We start from the raw sequence: 17323 nt of genomic DNA, 5'->3' as shown, positions 1-17323 counted from the left end.
ATTTCCATCTGTGTCCGTGTATCGTACTATCTCATCGATGATAGCCCAATCTTGTGGTAGTTCTCCCAGTTCTGGAAATCTTTGTCTGGCTAATCGTGATAGCCCTTTCTCCATTTCTGGGTCGTCTTTATCTGTCCAAATAATTATGTCACTTTCTTTGGGTGCCGTTAGAGGGTTTCCTTGAATCAATTTTGTGTTTTCGAAGAGATCCTTCGCTACTGCATCGTCTTTTATTTTTTCAAATTCATCATGCCGCTGGGATGAAGTGTCAGTGAAGAGATGTCGCGTGATGAAATAAATAAATTAATAAGAATAAAACATCAAATTAATTTGCAAAATTTTAATAAAAAAATAAGAGATTACAGTTTTCTACTATAAACTAACATTATTACCGGTAGTTATCGCTAGTATAAAAAAATCGAGCGCGTAATTTCATTTACAAAAACATTCGAAATAATCAAAATCTACTCCTATGTGAGGTATTTCATCAATTACCAGTACTTCCTTTCAATTCCTCACTAGCACCCTAAAAAATCATATTTTTTTTTTAGAAGAGTCGAGAAGTTGAAACAAACCTAAAATTCTCTTCTCATTCTGCTTAAACTGGTCTTTAACCTCCTCTAAAGTCTTATCCGCATCCATGACCAGTACCGGAGTCTCACTATTCTCCTTCATTAACCACTCCTCATGACTCTGATGCAAATCTCTCAAATAATCAAGTGAGATTCTCCGCTCCTCAGGCCTCCCTCGGGCTTTAATCCTCTCGTAAACCACCTCAGGTGTGCTCCTTAAATAAACTAACTAATAAAAACACCGATCAAGAGCTCCCCTACCTATCAAATCTAAATCAATATTTATATTATTCTGAATCCATTGATACCACTCATCAAGAACGGCATAATCGGGTCCACTGAGATAGCCCCCTTTGTGGGCCAACTCGACGAAACAAAATCGGTTGTTCTGCAGAGAGCGTTCAAAAATCTGGACAGTGGTGTTGGGGTTTTTGGGCTTCGAAGTTTGGACTTTGAGGCGTGATAACTGGACGTAGTTTTGGAAGACTTTGAGCCACTGAGGGAAGTTTGAGTACATGAGGTCCAGAAGGTTGTCTCCGTTGACGTTGCGCCAGGACTCGATTGGCTCCTGGAAAAGTTTAAACTTACAAAAAAGGGAAAAACCCAAGTAACTTACCCCATAAGTCTCGATTCCCGAAATCCGGCTAAAATAATCGATAAGAGTCGACTTCCCGGCCCCTATATTCCCTTCAATGGAGACCCGGAAGGGCCGTTTACCCACACTTTCCATCGTTTGGCCAATTTTCCTGTTTAGCAAGTTTAAATCCCGTTTCCTGCAAGGTCATTCGAATTTTTTATCTTTATAGACTTTGTACGTGTGGTGCGAAGCAAGACGCAGTTCCGGTGAAATTGCCAGTTGTGATTTAGGTCATGATGAGTGTTTAGAATACAAAGAAAGTGCAAGAACTTCTGTCAAATTCAAAGCGTAACAAACTTTCGTGCTGTCATAACCTAACTTTTGGTGATTTTGCAAATAATTTTGTCAAGGGGACAATTTCGGACTTGCAATACGGGAAAATGTGGTGGTTGTGGAAAAGTACAAATAATTTACCTGAAGCCACGGGTGAGTATCGACGGGAATATCAGTATTTTCCTACATCCAATTAACCTCATTTGGTAATTGTCAGTTTGACAAGTGACAGATTTTCCCGCGTTTTGGGGAAAAACTCAAACCTAAGCAGGGTGTGAAAAAAAATTAAAACAGAAATTAATTTTTTTATATTTTGGGTTTTTGTAAGGGTATTAACGCACTTGTTTGGGTGCAGCTTACTAGCGAGCGTTAACAGCCTAGTGTATTTTTTGTTTTTAATGTTGGTGACAAGTAAATTGCTTTCAATAAAATTAAAAATTTCTCGAATTTTCAGTGGTGAACATGAAAAAATCTTGAGAATTTGGTTCTAGGTTAGGCACAATGACAAATGATAGTTCGAGTAGAATTTTTCAACGCTTTCATGAATAACACTGCTACGTGTCACCAACCCACCCAAAATTTCCTAAATTATTTTCTTTTATAAACAGCATAAGAAGTGCAAAATATTTTTTTTATAAAAACTCGTTACAGAGGGCCATTTAAGCAATCGTTCATTAGCTCAAATTCAAACAGCTAACTTCATTCTGTTTTTTTTTTCTATTTTTTTCATATTATTGCAAATCATATTGTTTCTGGAAATTTTCGGTATCGCTAAAAAGTGTATTAATTAATACCTATGTTAATATGGCAATTACGTAAAATCCATGCATTGTTTCAAATCCCTTATTTAAAAGGTTAATTATGCAAAACTTTCTCATCTAAAGTGACTGTTTTAATTTGTAAGCTTTCCTTTTTATATTATTATCTATGACGATTCAAGTTAAACAAATACTGATTTTTTAAAAACTCAAGCCAAGATATATTCACGCTATAGTATACATATAATAGAAAATTAAATTTTCTTTCCAAAGGTACCAAACATAAAAGGTTACTACCAATAAGTCTGGAGTTATTGGCAATAGATCGCTCCGGGTGCCAAAAATCGACCAAAATCTTAACAAAAATTTATTGGCAAGAAGCCAATCTTTTTTCACCAAAATTTCGACTTGGTGATTTTTGTTTAAAAAACCGACTAAGTATATTTTTTAGGGCCATTTACGCCCGGTTGCATGGACGTCATGCTCGAGTATAGCCAGAATGGCATTTTCATGCGTCTCTACTACCCCACAAACGAAGCTAAGAAGGACCCTGTAATTGCAATTTTTTTCCTAATTACATAATAAACAATTTTTTGTAGAGAAATTTCCACCGTTTTGTCCCTTGGATCCCCTCTGCGAGTTATTTTCTCGGCCTTTCAAAGGTCTTAATGATCTTCCCGTTCATAATCCGATTCGTGTATTGGTGGTGTCGTAAGTTACTAAATTACAGAGTGTGCCAGAACTCGCGCTATGTAAGGTAAGATACCTGGAACATGGAAAAATATATTAAAAAAATTCTATCTATAAAAATTTCCAACTTATGAGAGTTTAAATTTTGCACTTTGGCTCTATTTATTTCTGTTGGAAAAATAATATACCAAGTTTTTTTGCTACAGGCTATTAGAAGAGGAAACAAGGAAGCTGTAGCCTAAATTGTAACTCTGTTTAATGTTATTTGTGGCTTTTATTGTACCTTTACTAAATAATTATAAAAAAACATACAGGGTATCCCAGCGAGTTGTAAAAGACCATTAGTGACCTTTAAATGGTAAAATTGTATAGGACTTTGATAGATACTAATCTAGTATCTATCACCTAAAATTATTTTCAACCATACAGCATGTCACAAAAATAAGTTACGATACAAACTTGTGTTTTTTTTTAAATGTTTCTAAAATGTTTTCCAAAAATATTTCAAAAAGTTGGGGGTGCCATTTAAAATTTTAAAGTAGTGGTGGCTAGCGACTAAGGGAAGAATCCTAAAATGTATTTTATGTTGGTTTTGAATTCTCCCATCGCAACCCAAACTGACACACACATTTGTTTTCAAAAAATAATAATTTACATAAATTAAAGTAATATAAAAAACATGATAGTATTTTGAGTACGAAATTTTATTTTGTTTTTGAATTAAGCGATTTTTTTTTGTCAAAATTGCAATTAATGAAAAAAAATTGAAAAAATTAACTATGAAGTAGATAGTTGTAATCCTTAGATCATAACTTTCATGAGAAAAATGGTTTTATAGTGGGTTGCCATTTAAAAAAAAAATATTTTTTTGTAGAACTCAAAAACAGAAGAAAATTTCGAAAAATTTTATTCTTGATAAAACATCACATTTTTATAGCACTTTATCATTCATCAATTAGTTTTTCCAAAAAATAAATAGTTTAAGCTAAAAACGTTTGGTTCCATACTTTTTATTCACCTGGTATAGGTAGGTCAAATTTCAGCCGATTACAATGCTTCCCTTTTAGGGTAAGGAAAGTAAAAGACATAAAAAAAGTCAAATGTCAAAATTTTTTGACAGATAGAATTTTTTAAACGTTTTTTTCGATGTTCCTGGTATTTTATCTTACCTGAAATTTATCTCTGGGGCTCGAGTTCTGACACACCCTGTATGTAATTAAAAAAAAAATTCCCCGTTTTAGACACAAACATCGTCCCCGCCTTGTACGGAAGTCGCCCAAAAACCGACCAAAAACTAAAATGTGTTGTTTTATCCCACGGATTAGGAGGTTACAGGTCATTGTACAGCAATACATGCTGTGAATTAGCCTCGAGAGGCTTCCTAGTGGCAGCATTGGAACACAGAGACGGCTCCTCTTGCTACACTTATTATTACAAATCGAAGGAGGATGCCCGAAATCAAGTCACCACTGACATCGAATATGAGCCTTTTATCTTGGGAAAAACGCACCACAAGCAGAGGAAACGCCAAGTGGAGTATCGTGCCAAGGAGTGTGGGCAAGTCCTCGACTTCCTCATTGATTTGAACAATGGGAAAGTGCCCCATAATGTGGTGTGTGATGTCCCCTCACGGCGGGAGATCGATTTCGATTTGGGAGATTTTGTCGGGAAACTGGACTTGGAGACGATTACAATGGCGGGACACTCGTTCGGTGGAGCTACGGCCCTTTTGGCTTTGCACCAAAGAAGGGAGTTTAAGCAAGGGGTCCTACTGGACCCCTGGATGTACCCCATCAAAGACGATGGGTTGGAGGCCAAAATCACCCAACCCTTGGTTTTTATCAACACACAGACTTTCCACATCATGAGCAATGTCAGTTCCATGGCGAAATTTTTGACAAGCGACGACCGTACAATGTTCACAATCTTGTAAGTTTTTTTTTAATGAAAAAATAAAACAAGAAATAAACTGAAATAAAAAAATAATATAAACTGATTGGGAGGAATTATATTTTTAGCTTAAAACGTGTCTAAGGGCTTAAAAAAGGCAAAATTAATGTCACTTTCGACTTAATTTAGTGATTTTTTGATTTTTTATTATGTCCGTAATCATTATTTTCTTGCTGTTACATACTTTATATAACATGTCATTTATTTTTCTGTTTTTTTTTTTTAATAGCTGAGATTTAATCTTTTAATGAATATTTTTCGTTGCAGATAGGGTCCAATTTTTTTTATTTATTTTTTTGTGTTTCAGGCATACCACTCATGAAAATCAGACCGATTCGGCCCTAGTGGTCGGCTATTGGCTCAACTGGTTCATGAAGAAGTTGGAGCCGGTGGTTGCACTCAAAATTAACAATAGTCTCATTCTCGTATTTTTAGATAAGTTGGTCAAATGTCTTAGTGACGTCACTGATTGTCGGGAATTTCTCAAGGAGCAAGAATCTAATCTAGAACAGGGTCTTACACGACCTTGGATTTAAATAATTTTTTGTTATTTTATTGGTTAATAAAACACTTGTTGATTGATTTATTGATTATACGTCTTATTTAGTTCATCCTGTATTGACAATTCACCTCCTGGCGACATTTCAGTCGTGTTACTCGCTTCCACTAGAATTTTATTCAAAAGTCGGTCATTTTCCTCCCTCAAGGCTTGCATACTCTTCTCATTGTCCTGAAATAGTATATTAAAACACCAGTGTGCTTTGTTTTTAGAGAATCTAGGGAATTTTGTATCAAATGGTTGGCATTCTCACAAAAATTCGGCATTGTAACCAACATGAAAAACGCAAAATACACTAGTTAACGCACCCAAACTCAAAATAGAAAAAAAAGATTTAAAACTACTCAATTGAGCCAAATTTTACCTCAATCGTCTTCTTGTACTCCTTTCTGATTTCTTCCCTAGTCGCTGTGGCATTTTGCACTCTCTCCATTGCGACCTTCGGGGGCAAATACTTTTGATTCACTCCCAGAATCGACTGCAATTTGTCCTTTCTTCTTTGCTCGTCTTTAAGTTGCTTCCTCAACATGTTGGTCTCGACCAACAAAACGGCATTTTCTTCAGTCAATTTCACTTTATCGGAACTTAAAGTCGACGTACTTTTATTGACTTGCATCTGAAGACTTGACACAGTTCTCTCTAAAAACTCCCTCTGTCTCAAAAACTCGCTCTTCACTTCTGTATCTTCAGCTTGAGTCAGTTCAAAATCTTCATCGATGTTAAACTTGTGGTACATTTCCTTCACTGTTTTTATTAAAAGTGGAACATTTTGAATTTGACCACTTGCGAGAAAAATGTCAGTTTTAATTTTCTTCAAAGCGCGATTCATTGCTGCATTCTTCGCGATTTGTTTCTTCACTTCGGAATCTGACGCGTAGAGTTTTTCTCTCAACTCGTGGAGTTGTAAATCAAGACTCAAGATAACTCTTTGCAAATTCTCGAGTTCTTTGACCATAGCATTGATTTGTTCGGTTTGTTCTTGAATCATTTGTTCCCGAGGCTCGATTTGTGACTTCAACTCTTTAATCTTGAAGTCAAGAATGAACTTAAACTTCTCCAATTCTTGATTCTTCCGTTTCAAATCAAAGATGCGTTTTTCCTTATCTTGAATGGTGGCGTCTCGTTCCGAGATTTCCTTCTTCAAATCGACGATATCTTTCTCAAGATTGATGATAGTTTTCTTCAATTTGGCGTGATCGTGATCCAAAGTATAGACTTTACTCTTCAACTCGTCAATTTCTTTCTGCGAAGAAATCAATTTCTTCTTCACAATCGCCGTTTCTCCTCGAATCTTCACATTCAACTCTTGCTCTTCTTTGAGTTCTTTGGCATGAGCCGCCTTCAATTCGTAAATTTCTCGGTCGGCATCTTCCTCTATTTGTTGCTTGATCAATTCGTGGGCTTTAGTTTTACGCGCAGTTTGCTCAACCAACTGAAAAACGCACTCAAAATGCGGTTAACAAACCTAAAAATCACCTCCTCAAACTGCATTTGTTTCTCCTCCAACTTTTCGAGAAAACCATTTGTGATTTTCTCCTCCGATTCTTGCTTAGCTTTCCTCAAATCGTCCAATTCTTTCTCGTAGTAACGTCGCATCTTTTCCATTTTCTCCTCCAATCGCAGGTATTTTTCATATTCGAAAATTAATTTCTCGTTGTAGTTGGCCTCCAATTCGCGCACAAACTCCTCATGGTCCAATTTCATCTGTTTGATGTCGAGGTTGATGTTGTGGATCTCTTGCACGTGATCATTTTCGAGTTGCTGAAAAATTGCAAACATTTAATTTTTCTCTAATTTTATTTTGTGTTTTATGTAATTTTTAGAGAGTTAATAAAAGACTGCGTTCTGAATGAGTTTTCTTTTACTCTTTTGCACAAATGTTAGTAATTTGATATTTTAATTATTGATATACTAAATTCAGTCAAAAATGATAACACTATTTTTTATGTATATTTGAGCATTTTGCACGTTTTTTGGTTGTGTAGAAACTCAAATGCTAAATTTTCTCGAAAACAAGTTGAAAAATCGTCCAAGGTAAAAAAAATTGCTAAAATGGGTCAAAATGTACATTATTGTGTATGTTTTTAGCCAGAAACAGAACTATTTTGCAAAATTTTGTTAACAACAAACCGAAAATTATTAAATTAGGTCAAAAGTAGTGGCAATTTTGCATTTTTAGAGTGCTTTAATGTCATTTAAACAATGAGACAAAAAATTATACCAGGTGACTCAACTTTTATTCGATCACCTCAAAAACCCTCGTTCTAATTAAATTAGAATTGCAGAAAATTTTATTTGTGATTTTTGCAAATCCAATTTGAATTAAGTCAACGATTTTTTGCCCTACATGTAGATTTAAATAAATACTGGGTTTTTCTTAATATTGCACTAAAAGTTTCTGTATTGCAAGACTGAGAATTCGATTTTTTTATTATTTTGCACAATTTTTAGTTTTTCAACTAACTCTTACAATTTCATAATTTCAAATCCAGTATTGCTTTTTTTTATTTATTAACCGAGATTTCACAATTATTATTTTTTAATCAAATTAAAAAAAGATCACGTGATGTTTGTTTATAAGCGTTGTTATGTTTTAATTACTTGCAAAGCGTCCTGATTATTTTATGCATTTACTTACTAACTATAATGTTGCTCTTTACTCTCAATCTAATGAAATAGTATGTTATTTGAAATAAAAGTAAGTTTTTGTGTGTGAACTAAATATTTGCTCACTTTGATAACTTTTACTCCTAATAACGTAATGTACTATTTCAAGTTTCTTTCTGGATATTTCTGAAAACTTCTATATTTTATTTTTATTAGAAGAAATAAAAAAACCTATAAAATCAAATTTTTGATTTTACTATTTTTTAATTCTTTTAATAAAATTGTAGCTGCTGATAAATTCTTTTTACAACCTCTTTTTATAGTAATTTTTATTATTCTTCACTGGAATTAATTTAAAATTTCCGGGAATGTCTCTCAATTTTCTCAAAATGAGTTAATTACTTCGTTTTTTTCTTTTAATTCCTCGATGGCTTGACAATACCCGGAATGAATCTCCTTCATCCTCAAACTGTTAACGACGTCGTTTTGACGCAACTGATACGCATATTCCGACTCAAGTTCTTTCAATCTCATTTGAAGATTCTTCGTTTGGGCAATTCGTTCTTCAAGAATTTGACGCGAAATGAGGATATCCTTGGACGGCTGAAAATCCTTATCCATTTTAATAGCTTTCCCTTCAGTATTTAACAGTTTCCAAAAACAAATCGTTCCTTCATCTGAACCAGTAAAGAGATACTTATCATCATAAGACACCAACATCTACCAAAAACATCACCAAAAATAAAAATTCACTCAAAATTTTTGACTCACTTGTGTGACAACATCAGCATGGATGCTATACTCATGATACTCTGCTTTTTCCAACAATGGCAACTTAATATTGTAGACAGTTCCTCCATTCCCAGACACGAAAAGCATTTGGTCGATTTTTGACAACACCATTGAGTCCAAACCGGCCGTTGTGACCAATACATCTCTATGAACATTCGAATTCATCAACTCTCTGATATGCCCATCATTTGCAACAACAAAAATTGATCTTCCATCAGTGGTAATTGCAACTCCTTTAAATTCGCATTGTTTCATTATTGTTTCAGATAATCTCTTCGAATCCTGAACGACCCATTCATACACAGCCCCCTCACTTCCACACGAGGCCATTTTCCGGTCATCAGCAGTCCAAGACATGTCAAAAATCCGCCCATTGTGCCCCTTCAAATTATACAACATTTCGAAAGTAATCGTCGAGTAAATTTGAATAACATTCCCATTGGCGGCAGCAAACAAATAACCCATTTTACTAAAGACACACATTTTGCACACTCGAATGTTAAACTCTCTAGTCATTTCAAACTCCTCGATCATGACAGTCAAAAATCGCAACTTATCCGAAAACCCAACAATGGCATAAAGCCCACTTGGATGCAATGCAACTCCATACAAATCGTCTTGAAACTTTTGCATCAACTCTAATTCCTCTGTTTCATAGTTCCAGATTTTCAAAGTTCGGTCATTGCGACCGGCTGTGAGCAAAATGGGCTTCCAATTGCACACCGCCATGGACCCAATGGGTCCATTATGCAGGGCAGACCCATATTCGGTAAACCAACTCTCCACAGCGGTGGTAATTGCAGAGTCTTGCATCCAAAGAGTCGCTTGGTAAATCTGACTCTCCTTACAAGTGACCATCAGTTTGCCTTGGGTTGGGTTAATTGCAACGCAATTAACGATTGTGATTTTTCCCTCGTCTTCTTCCTCGTATTCCCGGGTTATGGTATGATCAGGGATTTTGAAAATATTCCTTTTGATGAACTTGTGAGGTGTTTCCATTTCGTACAAATGTACAGTTCCGGTCAAGTAACCGAATGCGAAGCCTCGAGGGAATTGGATTAAGGATCGGATGCTGTAATCCTCCTTGGAGTCGATTAGATCGTCACTGAGGACTTTGAGACTGGTTTGGGACGATTGCTGGAGTCTAGATTAGAAAATTTTAGAAATTTTGATACGACCAAAAGTAGGACCATATTTTTGTCGACTCACTTTGGTTTACGACTTCTGTGTGCATTGAAGGGACAAAAAATCGAAACTTACAATTACAGAGTATAACTAAAGACTTCGGGTCAGTGTGTGAGAAAGAAAGCGGTTAATGAGCTTTAGTAAAGCGCTCAGATTGATTAAATAATTAATATTTTCGATAATTCTAGAGTAAATAAACATTAAACAGTCATCTAGTACATTACACTGCTTACAAGTCTGAAAAAATATATTACAGTTTTTTTTTTATTTTTTGAAAAGATCTTGCAAAATCAATGAGAGTCTGTTTTTTATTCAAAAACATGCTTAATCACTTGAAAAATGTAAAAATAACATTATTTTTGTCCTAATTTTTGGCTGCTTTGTTTTTAAAATAATTATCCGAAGTACTTTTCAGCGTTTCCAGCTGAAAGTTTTGATAGAACCCTCAAAAAAAGCACAAATTATATAATTTTCGATTTAGTGTGGTAAGTTTTTTGTTCGTTTTTAAGAAATTGGGCAAATTGAGATTTAAGTAGAAAAACATACTTCAATAAGGTTTGAAAAAGGCAAAAATGACTCTAATGTGATAATTTTTAGTATAATTTGGTACATTTCTGGCTTGTTTTAATGAAATTATGCGAAATACTTTCGTTTTCAACTGAAACATTTTTTAAAACCCATAAAAAACAAAAATTGTATAACTTTTGACTTACGTATTGTTTTTTTTTCAATTAGAATTTGTTTATGTGTTTTAACAAGATCTTGCAAAATAAATGTGTTCTTAATTCAAAAACATGTTTAATCTCTTGAAAAAGTTAAAAATATTATCATTTTTGGCCTAATTACTTGAATTTTCGGTTGCTTTGTTTTTAAAAAAAATATCCAACTTGGTTCTCAGCGTTTTCAGCTTTGATAGAACATTTAAAAAAGGTAAAAATAATATAATTTTTGACTTAATGTGGAAATTATTTTTAAATAATTTTTGTTTAAATCGAGTCAAACACTATCATTACTTCAAAAAATAATTTATTTATATTTTAAAGCAGTAGAGAAAAAAATTATAAAATGTAGGAGTATTAATTTTACAAAACACAGAGTGATTCTAAAGTGTCGAGCCAACTCTCGAATAATGATAAAACACTTTCAGTTAAGCATAAAAACGAATTCAGATTTTTTTATTTCAAGCGTTTCAAACAAAACTGTCAATTTCAATATTATCATGTAGGCATCTTAGTTTTTTTGTTTATTATGTTTATCAGTTTTATCACCACCCAAGAGATGGTCCAACACTTTTGAATTACCCTGTATATAATAAAAACAATAGACAAAGTAATGCAATAACATTTTTTTTAATAAACACAATTATTATTTATTGTTTTTTCAATTTTTTCGAAACTAAAAAATCGTCAAGGCCAACTTTATGAAATAATGTATAATTTGTCTTTTGTAGCCCTCAAAAGTTTTTATTAAACAATCGATTTTTTTAAAATAAAATGTAATATTTCAGAATTTGTTAGCAAAAATATTATTTGTGGAACTTTGAACGTTCAGAAAACTGAAACAACTAAAGATAAAAAAATTGTAACTACTATCTTAAGAAAAATTTAATTCTCTATAACCAACTGACTGCCATTTTGTTGTAAATATTACCGTTTTCGATAAATTTCTAATCAAAGAGGACGATGTACAAATCGTAAACTAGACCTGAAATTTTATTAAACTCATTTAAAAATACTGCAATTTTTTTTTCAGGCTTGTAGACAATTTACTGTACTAGATGACTATTTAATGTTTATTTGGTTAAAAATTCCCTAAATCTAAAATATTAATTATTTAATTAATCGGAGCCCTTTAGTGAATTCGCACAATGACATTTTAAAACTTAAAAATTGACTTTTAAGAAAAAAGTTATTCAAGGTGGCTTGTCATTATGTATGTTTATGAAAGTGACTCACTCGTCTTTTGGTTTCAAGTCCATGACTGCTAGATCAGCGGCCGAAAAAACAAATTTTAATTCTCCACTTTCTATGACTAAAAGCCGGCCATCGAGGGTCCCCACTAAAAGTCTGTCTTGAGTTAACCACACAGCTGAGGTGAAGTTCCATTGGTCCCCTTTACTGTACCCGTATTGTCTCCACGTGTAGTCAGTGCAGGCCAAAATTCGGATTAGCCCATCCCCGACAAGGGCTAAGAGATTAGCATCATTGGGGTTGCAAGCAATCTGGAAAAATCCCTGTCTTGGTGGCAAAAATTGGGCAAAAATAGCCCCTACCTGCCTCACATACCCCGTATTGCTTATATTATTAGCCCTAGCACTGCTTTCAAGTTTGCCCTTATCGCATCTGAAGTAGTACAAGGTCCAGTCAGGCTCCCCACTCACACAAACCAAGTATTTCGAGTCAAAAGTAAACGCAACTGCTGTAAACCTCTCAGATAGAGTTTCCTTATCAGTTGGGAGATTAATTTGGCGTTTCTTTTTGTATGTCAAAGGACACCAAAGGGTTATGAAGGGTTTTTCCCCCGTTTCGACTACTGCCACCAGCTTTCTTCGGGAAAAACACATTTGGTGAGGAAATTTCAAAAAGGACTTACTTGTTAGGACTGACTACAATTTCAGTGACGTTTTTGCCCTTATCAGCGAGTTTGATGTATTTTTGGCGTTTTTGGTTGAGGTTGTGGATGGTCAAAACTGCCCCCACGGGGTAGATGATTTCTTCGTCGGTGATGAATTGGGCGTTGCCTTTAACATCAGTTCTTAAGCCTAAAATGAGACGGGGTTGAAGGATTGGTAAAGTTGACATAATTGACGTTTAGGCGATTTGTCGATTTGAGCCGTTGCTAAGGGCGTAACCAAATGTTCAAAAAACAGAAAACCTTACATTTTACTAAAAAGAAAATTAACAAAATTTAACAAACAAATACTAATAACGTGTATGATCGCCTCTTGCTCTTATACAAGCTCTAATTCTTTGTGGCATGCTTTGAATTAGAGTAGCAATTTCCTCTTGTTGTATTGTGTCCCAAATTTCTTGCAATCTTAAAGAGACTTCTTGTAATGTCCTAGGAGGAAATTCAAGAGCTCTCATTTTTCTTCCTACCTTGTCCCAGACATGTTCAATTGGATTGAGATCCGAACTTCTAGGTGGCCACTCTAAAATATTCATTCATTCATAGGTTGCCATAAATTTGATTAGGTTGGTTTCTGGTGACAAACAAAAGACATCGTAACTAGTATCAAAATTTAGGTTAATTGATAGTTGACAGCAGGCTGACAGTCAACAAAGGGTAAACAATTATTCTAGGCATTCTAATTACAAACAACATGAAAAACATAATTTTCCTAAAAGTTCAAATCTTAGGTGGTAATTTCTGGTTGACAAATCTGTAGAAAATTAGAACTTCTTTATTTAAATATTGTAAGAGGACTCATAATTAAGTCTAAAGAAGCTTTGGTAAAAAATTTACACGTTTAATTATATGGCTCACTCTGTATAAAACATTGGTTTATGACATAAAAAAAAATAAATTTCTGATTATTAGGTTTATAGCTTTAAAATTTAGTTGGCAATACAAGACGGAAAAAAAATAGGAAAATGTACCAGTTCTTTACATTATTCAATATTGCCAACTTAATTTCAAAAACAAAGCCTACTTTAACTGAGCGCATGGTGTAATATACAGAGTCGCTAAAAACTATAAAAAAAATCTACTGTATGTAATTTTTTTTCATTTTGGAGATACAAGGTGTGCCCTTTATTAATTCAGTGATAATATTTGAAATAAAAGGTAAAAAACACAATTTGGAAGAATTATTTGAACAACTCTGAACTGATGAATATTAAATCATCTTTTAAACTTTACAGTTATCAAATTAGTCTTTATCTCAGTATCAAAAAGATATCATCTTTCAGTCCCGAAATTAATTTATTGTTCAGTTCTATAATTATAATTACTTTTTGCCAAGAGGCAACAAATAAGAGTTTTTATGTGTTGAGATAAAATTAATGCAACTAAATTCTTTCTGTTTATTTATTTCAAAGCATCCGCTTTTAGATCATCTCTAAATCTTGTTAGAATAACCGGAAAACACTTCCACTTTTGGTTTTGGTCTAATTAATTCTCCATTATCAGCGATTGACGCAATTGCGAGAAATTCTCCGAAATCGTGTAAAAATCGTTTAAATAAAACATCCGAGTATTAAAGTCAAACAATCCACCCCTGGTTTGCTCCAGACCCTTATCAGAACAAATACACCACACCCACAGCATTCTTGGACCCCAGTCACAAGTAATAATTTGTCAACACCAGACAGGTATAAATCAAATAGCAATGACCGGCAAAAAGCAAAATAGGAGTAGGTAATAATTTTAATTTTCAACCCGAAGCTTTTTATTGATCACCTGTTACCTTAACAACGTAATTGATCAGTGTATCAATAACTTCCGCTTTGTTTACTCCGAGAAAATTTTGAAATGTTTGCACATATAACAAAACCACCGATTTCCAATCTGAAAACTCGTTTCGAAGAACAACCCTCTTAGTTCACCCCAAAATTGCGGTGTCGATTCCCCTCGGACAGGGCCGGTCGACATCAATTACTATATTCCCACCCTCCCGAGGATTACATACCTAAGAATTTGCGAGATTTGATAAACATGTACAGGGTCAATTTTCAATGATGGTGACGTCATCGGAGGGTTAATGAAGTGTTGAAAAATGATAAATTTGAGGAAAGCACGCGAGAGATAATAAGGATGTCGACACGTCAGCAAGAAGGCTGGAGGCAAGAAGTGGAGAAAAGTATCATTTACTGCACGCATTTAGTGGCTATTATTTTATTAAGTTGGTTGTGTTTGACTTTTCAGGCATTCTTTGCTATTTTGGTTCTTATTTAGAAACAAAAATAGACAAAAATGTGTCATTTGTGTCTCAAAATCGACTCAAAGTTTATAATTCACCTTTTTTGTTTTCTTCTTTGTTAGTTTTAACGTGAAACAGTTTTCTCTGTCACAAAAATTTGCTTCACTTTAGCTTGAGGTTATTCTTGAATTATTTTATTATTATTATTAAAAAATTATTTGTTTTCAACAATTTTTTATATATTTATTATATTTTTTTATATATTTTATATATATTTTTTACCAAAGCTTTAGACCTAATTATGGAGTCACCTTGTATATTTGAATATAAAAAAAAATATTTTAAATTTTTATTTTTAACAATCACTGAATTAACTTGTTAACTTTTTCTATTAAAAAAAATAAAGACACCTTGTATACCCATTTTTTAGCCACTTTGTATATTACACGATGCGTTCTTTTTAATTTTTGATCAAAAAATAGGTTGTGTTTTTGGAATTAAGTTGGCAATAGTGAGTAATGTAACGAACTAGGAGTAGTAGATCTTTTGTCTTTATATTTTTCAGTATTGCCAACTAAATTTTAAAACTACAGGCTTAATAATCAGAAATTTCATTGACTAAGTTTTATGCTACAAAACAATTTTCAATAAATTTTATACAGTGTGGCTGAAACAATTTGTCGAAATTGTACTACTTTTTAACTCCTATTTTACAAGTTTTTACTGTATTAAGAAAAAATACTTTTTTAACTTCTTGTAATAGCAAAAAAGGACGCTTTGTATCCCCAAAAGAAATGAGACTGGAAATTTGAAACCTATTTCGGACTTAATTTTCAACAATTTTTTATACGGGATGAATCATAATTACGTGTAAATTGTTTTACTAAAGCTTCTTAATAATGATTCACCTTGTATGTTTGAATATAATAAAGTACATTTTATATTACATATTATTTTTAATTTATTTGAACAAAAATTAATTTTCAGGACTGAAAGATGATATCTTTTTGATACTAAGATAAGCATAACTTAAAAGCTGTCCTGAAAAATTACTTTTCCAACGTGAACTTTTTTACCTTTAATTTCAAGTGTTTATTTCTGAATTAAGAAAAAAATGTCTTTTAGTTTCTTATATCAAAAAAATATAGGACACACCTTGTATCTCCAAAAAAAAAAAAAAATGAGAAAATATAGTAGATTTTTTTATAGTTTGTACCGACTCATAACTTTGAAATTTTTATAGATAATTTTTTTTTAACATTTTTTCCATGTTTCTGGTATCTTATCTCTCTGGGGCGCGAGTTCTGGCGCACCCTGTATAATTCTTAAGTCATTTTTTGTATCACTAGTGGTTGGTGCTATTTGACATTTCAGAGTTAAGTGTCATAGAGGTTAAAGGGTTAGTGAAGGTGCTTGTAAAATTGCGTCAAAAAATGTTCCTTTTAAAAACAAAATTAACCACTTTCGGAATTTTTTTGCAATTTTTTTCTAAGGTGGTTCGTTTTTATTAGAACACGCTGTATCTCATAAATAGAAAGTCTGATTCAATTTTAGTAAAAAGTTTTGAAAATCATGCGAAAATAGCTTTCATTTGATGTGCCACAAGTAGGGTAATGCTATTTAAATTTTTAAAGTTGGGATGTGTGGGGGTTAAGGGGTCACTGGGGGTGCTTTAAAAATTGTGTCAAAAAATGTCCCCCTCGGAAACAAAATCGACCTGTTTCGGCATTTTTGCAAAGTCTTTTTAGTTTCTGAGGTATTCGAGGTGGCTCGTTTTCATTGGGACACCTTGTATATCATATCTACGAAAGCAGTAGATTTTCGTATCTTTTATCTCTATGATTTTCAGTATTGCCAACTAAATTCTAAACTTGCAGGCCTAATAATTAGAAATTTTTTATTGACAAAGTTTTATGTCATAAAACTTGTTAGGTACTTGTGTAGAATTAGGTTAATTAGATAAAATCAATTTTAAGGAATAAAAGTCGGTTGTGTCATTTTTAGATTTTTTCATAATTTTTCTATTAAAAAAAAATAAGAAAAATGTAGAAATTATAAATTATACAGTGATTTGTAAAACCTCGTTTTACTTGTTTTTTTAATTTTTGTGATTTATTGGTTGGCAAAAACGACTATTTATTTTTAAGTTATTTTTTTTTTATAATTTTTCAACAAAAACAGTAATTTGAGTTTGATATAACAAAATATAAGTAAAATGTAAAATCTAAAATAAAAAAATTAAATAAAACAAAAAAAAATCGACCTGTTTCGGCATTTTTGCAAAGTCTTTTTAGTTTCTGAGGTATTCGGGGTGGCGCGTTTTCATTAGGACACATTGAATATCTACGAAAGTAGTAGATTTTCGTATCTCTTGTCTCTATATTTTTCAGTGTTGCCAACTAAATTCTAAAGTTACAGGCCCAATAATCAGAATTTTTT

General features: G+C 33.1%; 3 protein-coding genes across 7 annotated transcripts; 1 reads left to right on the top strand and 2 right to left on the bottom strand.

Annotated features, from left to right (window-relative positions):
- Nucleotides 1-325: 325 nt before the first annotated feature.
- On the bottom strand, nt 326-1853 carry LOC123003728 (deoxynucleoside kinase-like). 5 transcript variants are annotated; one of them, XM_044396691.1, is made up of 4 exons: nt 1824-1853; nt 1624-1745; nt 834-1345; nt 326-797 (listed from the first exon to the last, which is right to left on the bottom strand). In XM_044396691.1, exons 2-4 carry the CDS (start codon nt 1683-1685, stop codon nt 535-537), a joined length of 837 nt encoding a protein of 278 aa, XP_044252626.1. In that variant the 5' UTR covers nt 1686-1745; nt 1824-1853; the 3' UTR covers nt 326-534. The 5 variants fall into 5 exon arrangements, with proteins under 5 accessions (XP_044252626.1, XP_044252627.1, XP_044252628.1 ...); XM_044396692.1 differs by lacking the exon at nt 1824-1853 and having other exon boundaries at nt 326-526; nt 576-797; nt 1624-1786; XM_044396693.1 differs by lacking the exon at nt 1824-1853 and having other exon boundaries at nt 834-1140; nt 1189-1345; nt 1624-1779.
- LOC123003727 (platelet-activating factor acetylhydrolase-like) lies at nt 1317-5470 on the top strand. The gene is made up of 5 exons (XM_044396688.1): nt 1317-1635; nt 2692-2792; nt 2840-2951; nt 4172-4859; nt 5188-5470. Exons 1-5 carry the CDS (start codon nt 1590-1592, stop codon nt 5414-5416), a joined length of 1176 nt encoding a protein of 391 aa, XP_044252623.1. The 5' UTR covers nt 1317-1589; the 3' UTR covers nt 5417-5470.
- On the bottom strand, nt 5459-12842 carry LOC123003726 (cilia- and flagella-associated protein 57). Its single transcript, XM_044396687.1, has 8 exons — nt 12616-12842; nt 12296-12569; nt 11979-12244; nt 8818-9982; nt 8449-8766; nt 6916-7200; nt 5804-6871; nt 5459-5610 (listed from the first exon to the last, which is right to left on the bottom strand). The coding sequence occupies exons 1-8, from the start codon at nt 12822-12824 to the stop codon at nt 5464-5466; spliced, it is 3732 nt and encodes a 1243-aa protein (XP_044252622.1). The 5' UTR covers nt 12825-12842; the 3' UTR covers nt 5459-5463.
- Nucleotides 12843-17323: the final 4481 nt, after the last annotated feature.

This window comes from Tribolium madens, unplaced genomic scaffold, assembly GCF_015345945.1.
Source record: "Tribolium madens isolate multiple individuals breed KSU strain unplaced genomic scaffold, Tmad_KSU_1.1 Scaffold_1;HRSCAF=32;Tcas5.2_LG8, whole genome shotgun sequence".
In the NCBI taxonomy this organism is placed as follows: Eukaryota; Metazoa; Arthropoda; class Insecta; order Coleoptera; family Tenebrionidae; genus Tribolium; species Tribolium madens.
This window is presented reverse-complemented; position numbering and strand designations above follow the sequence as displayed.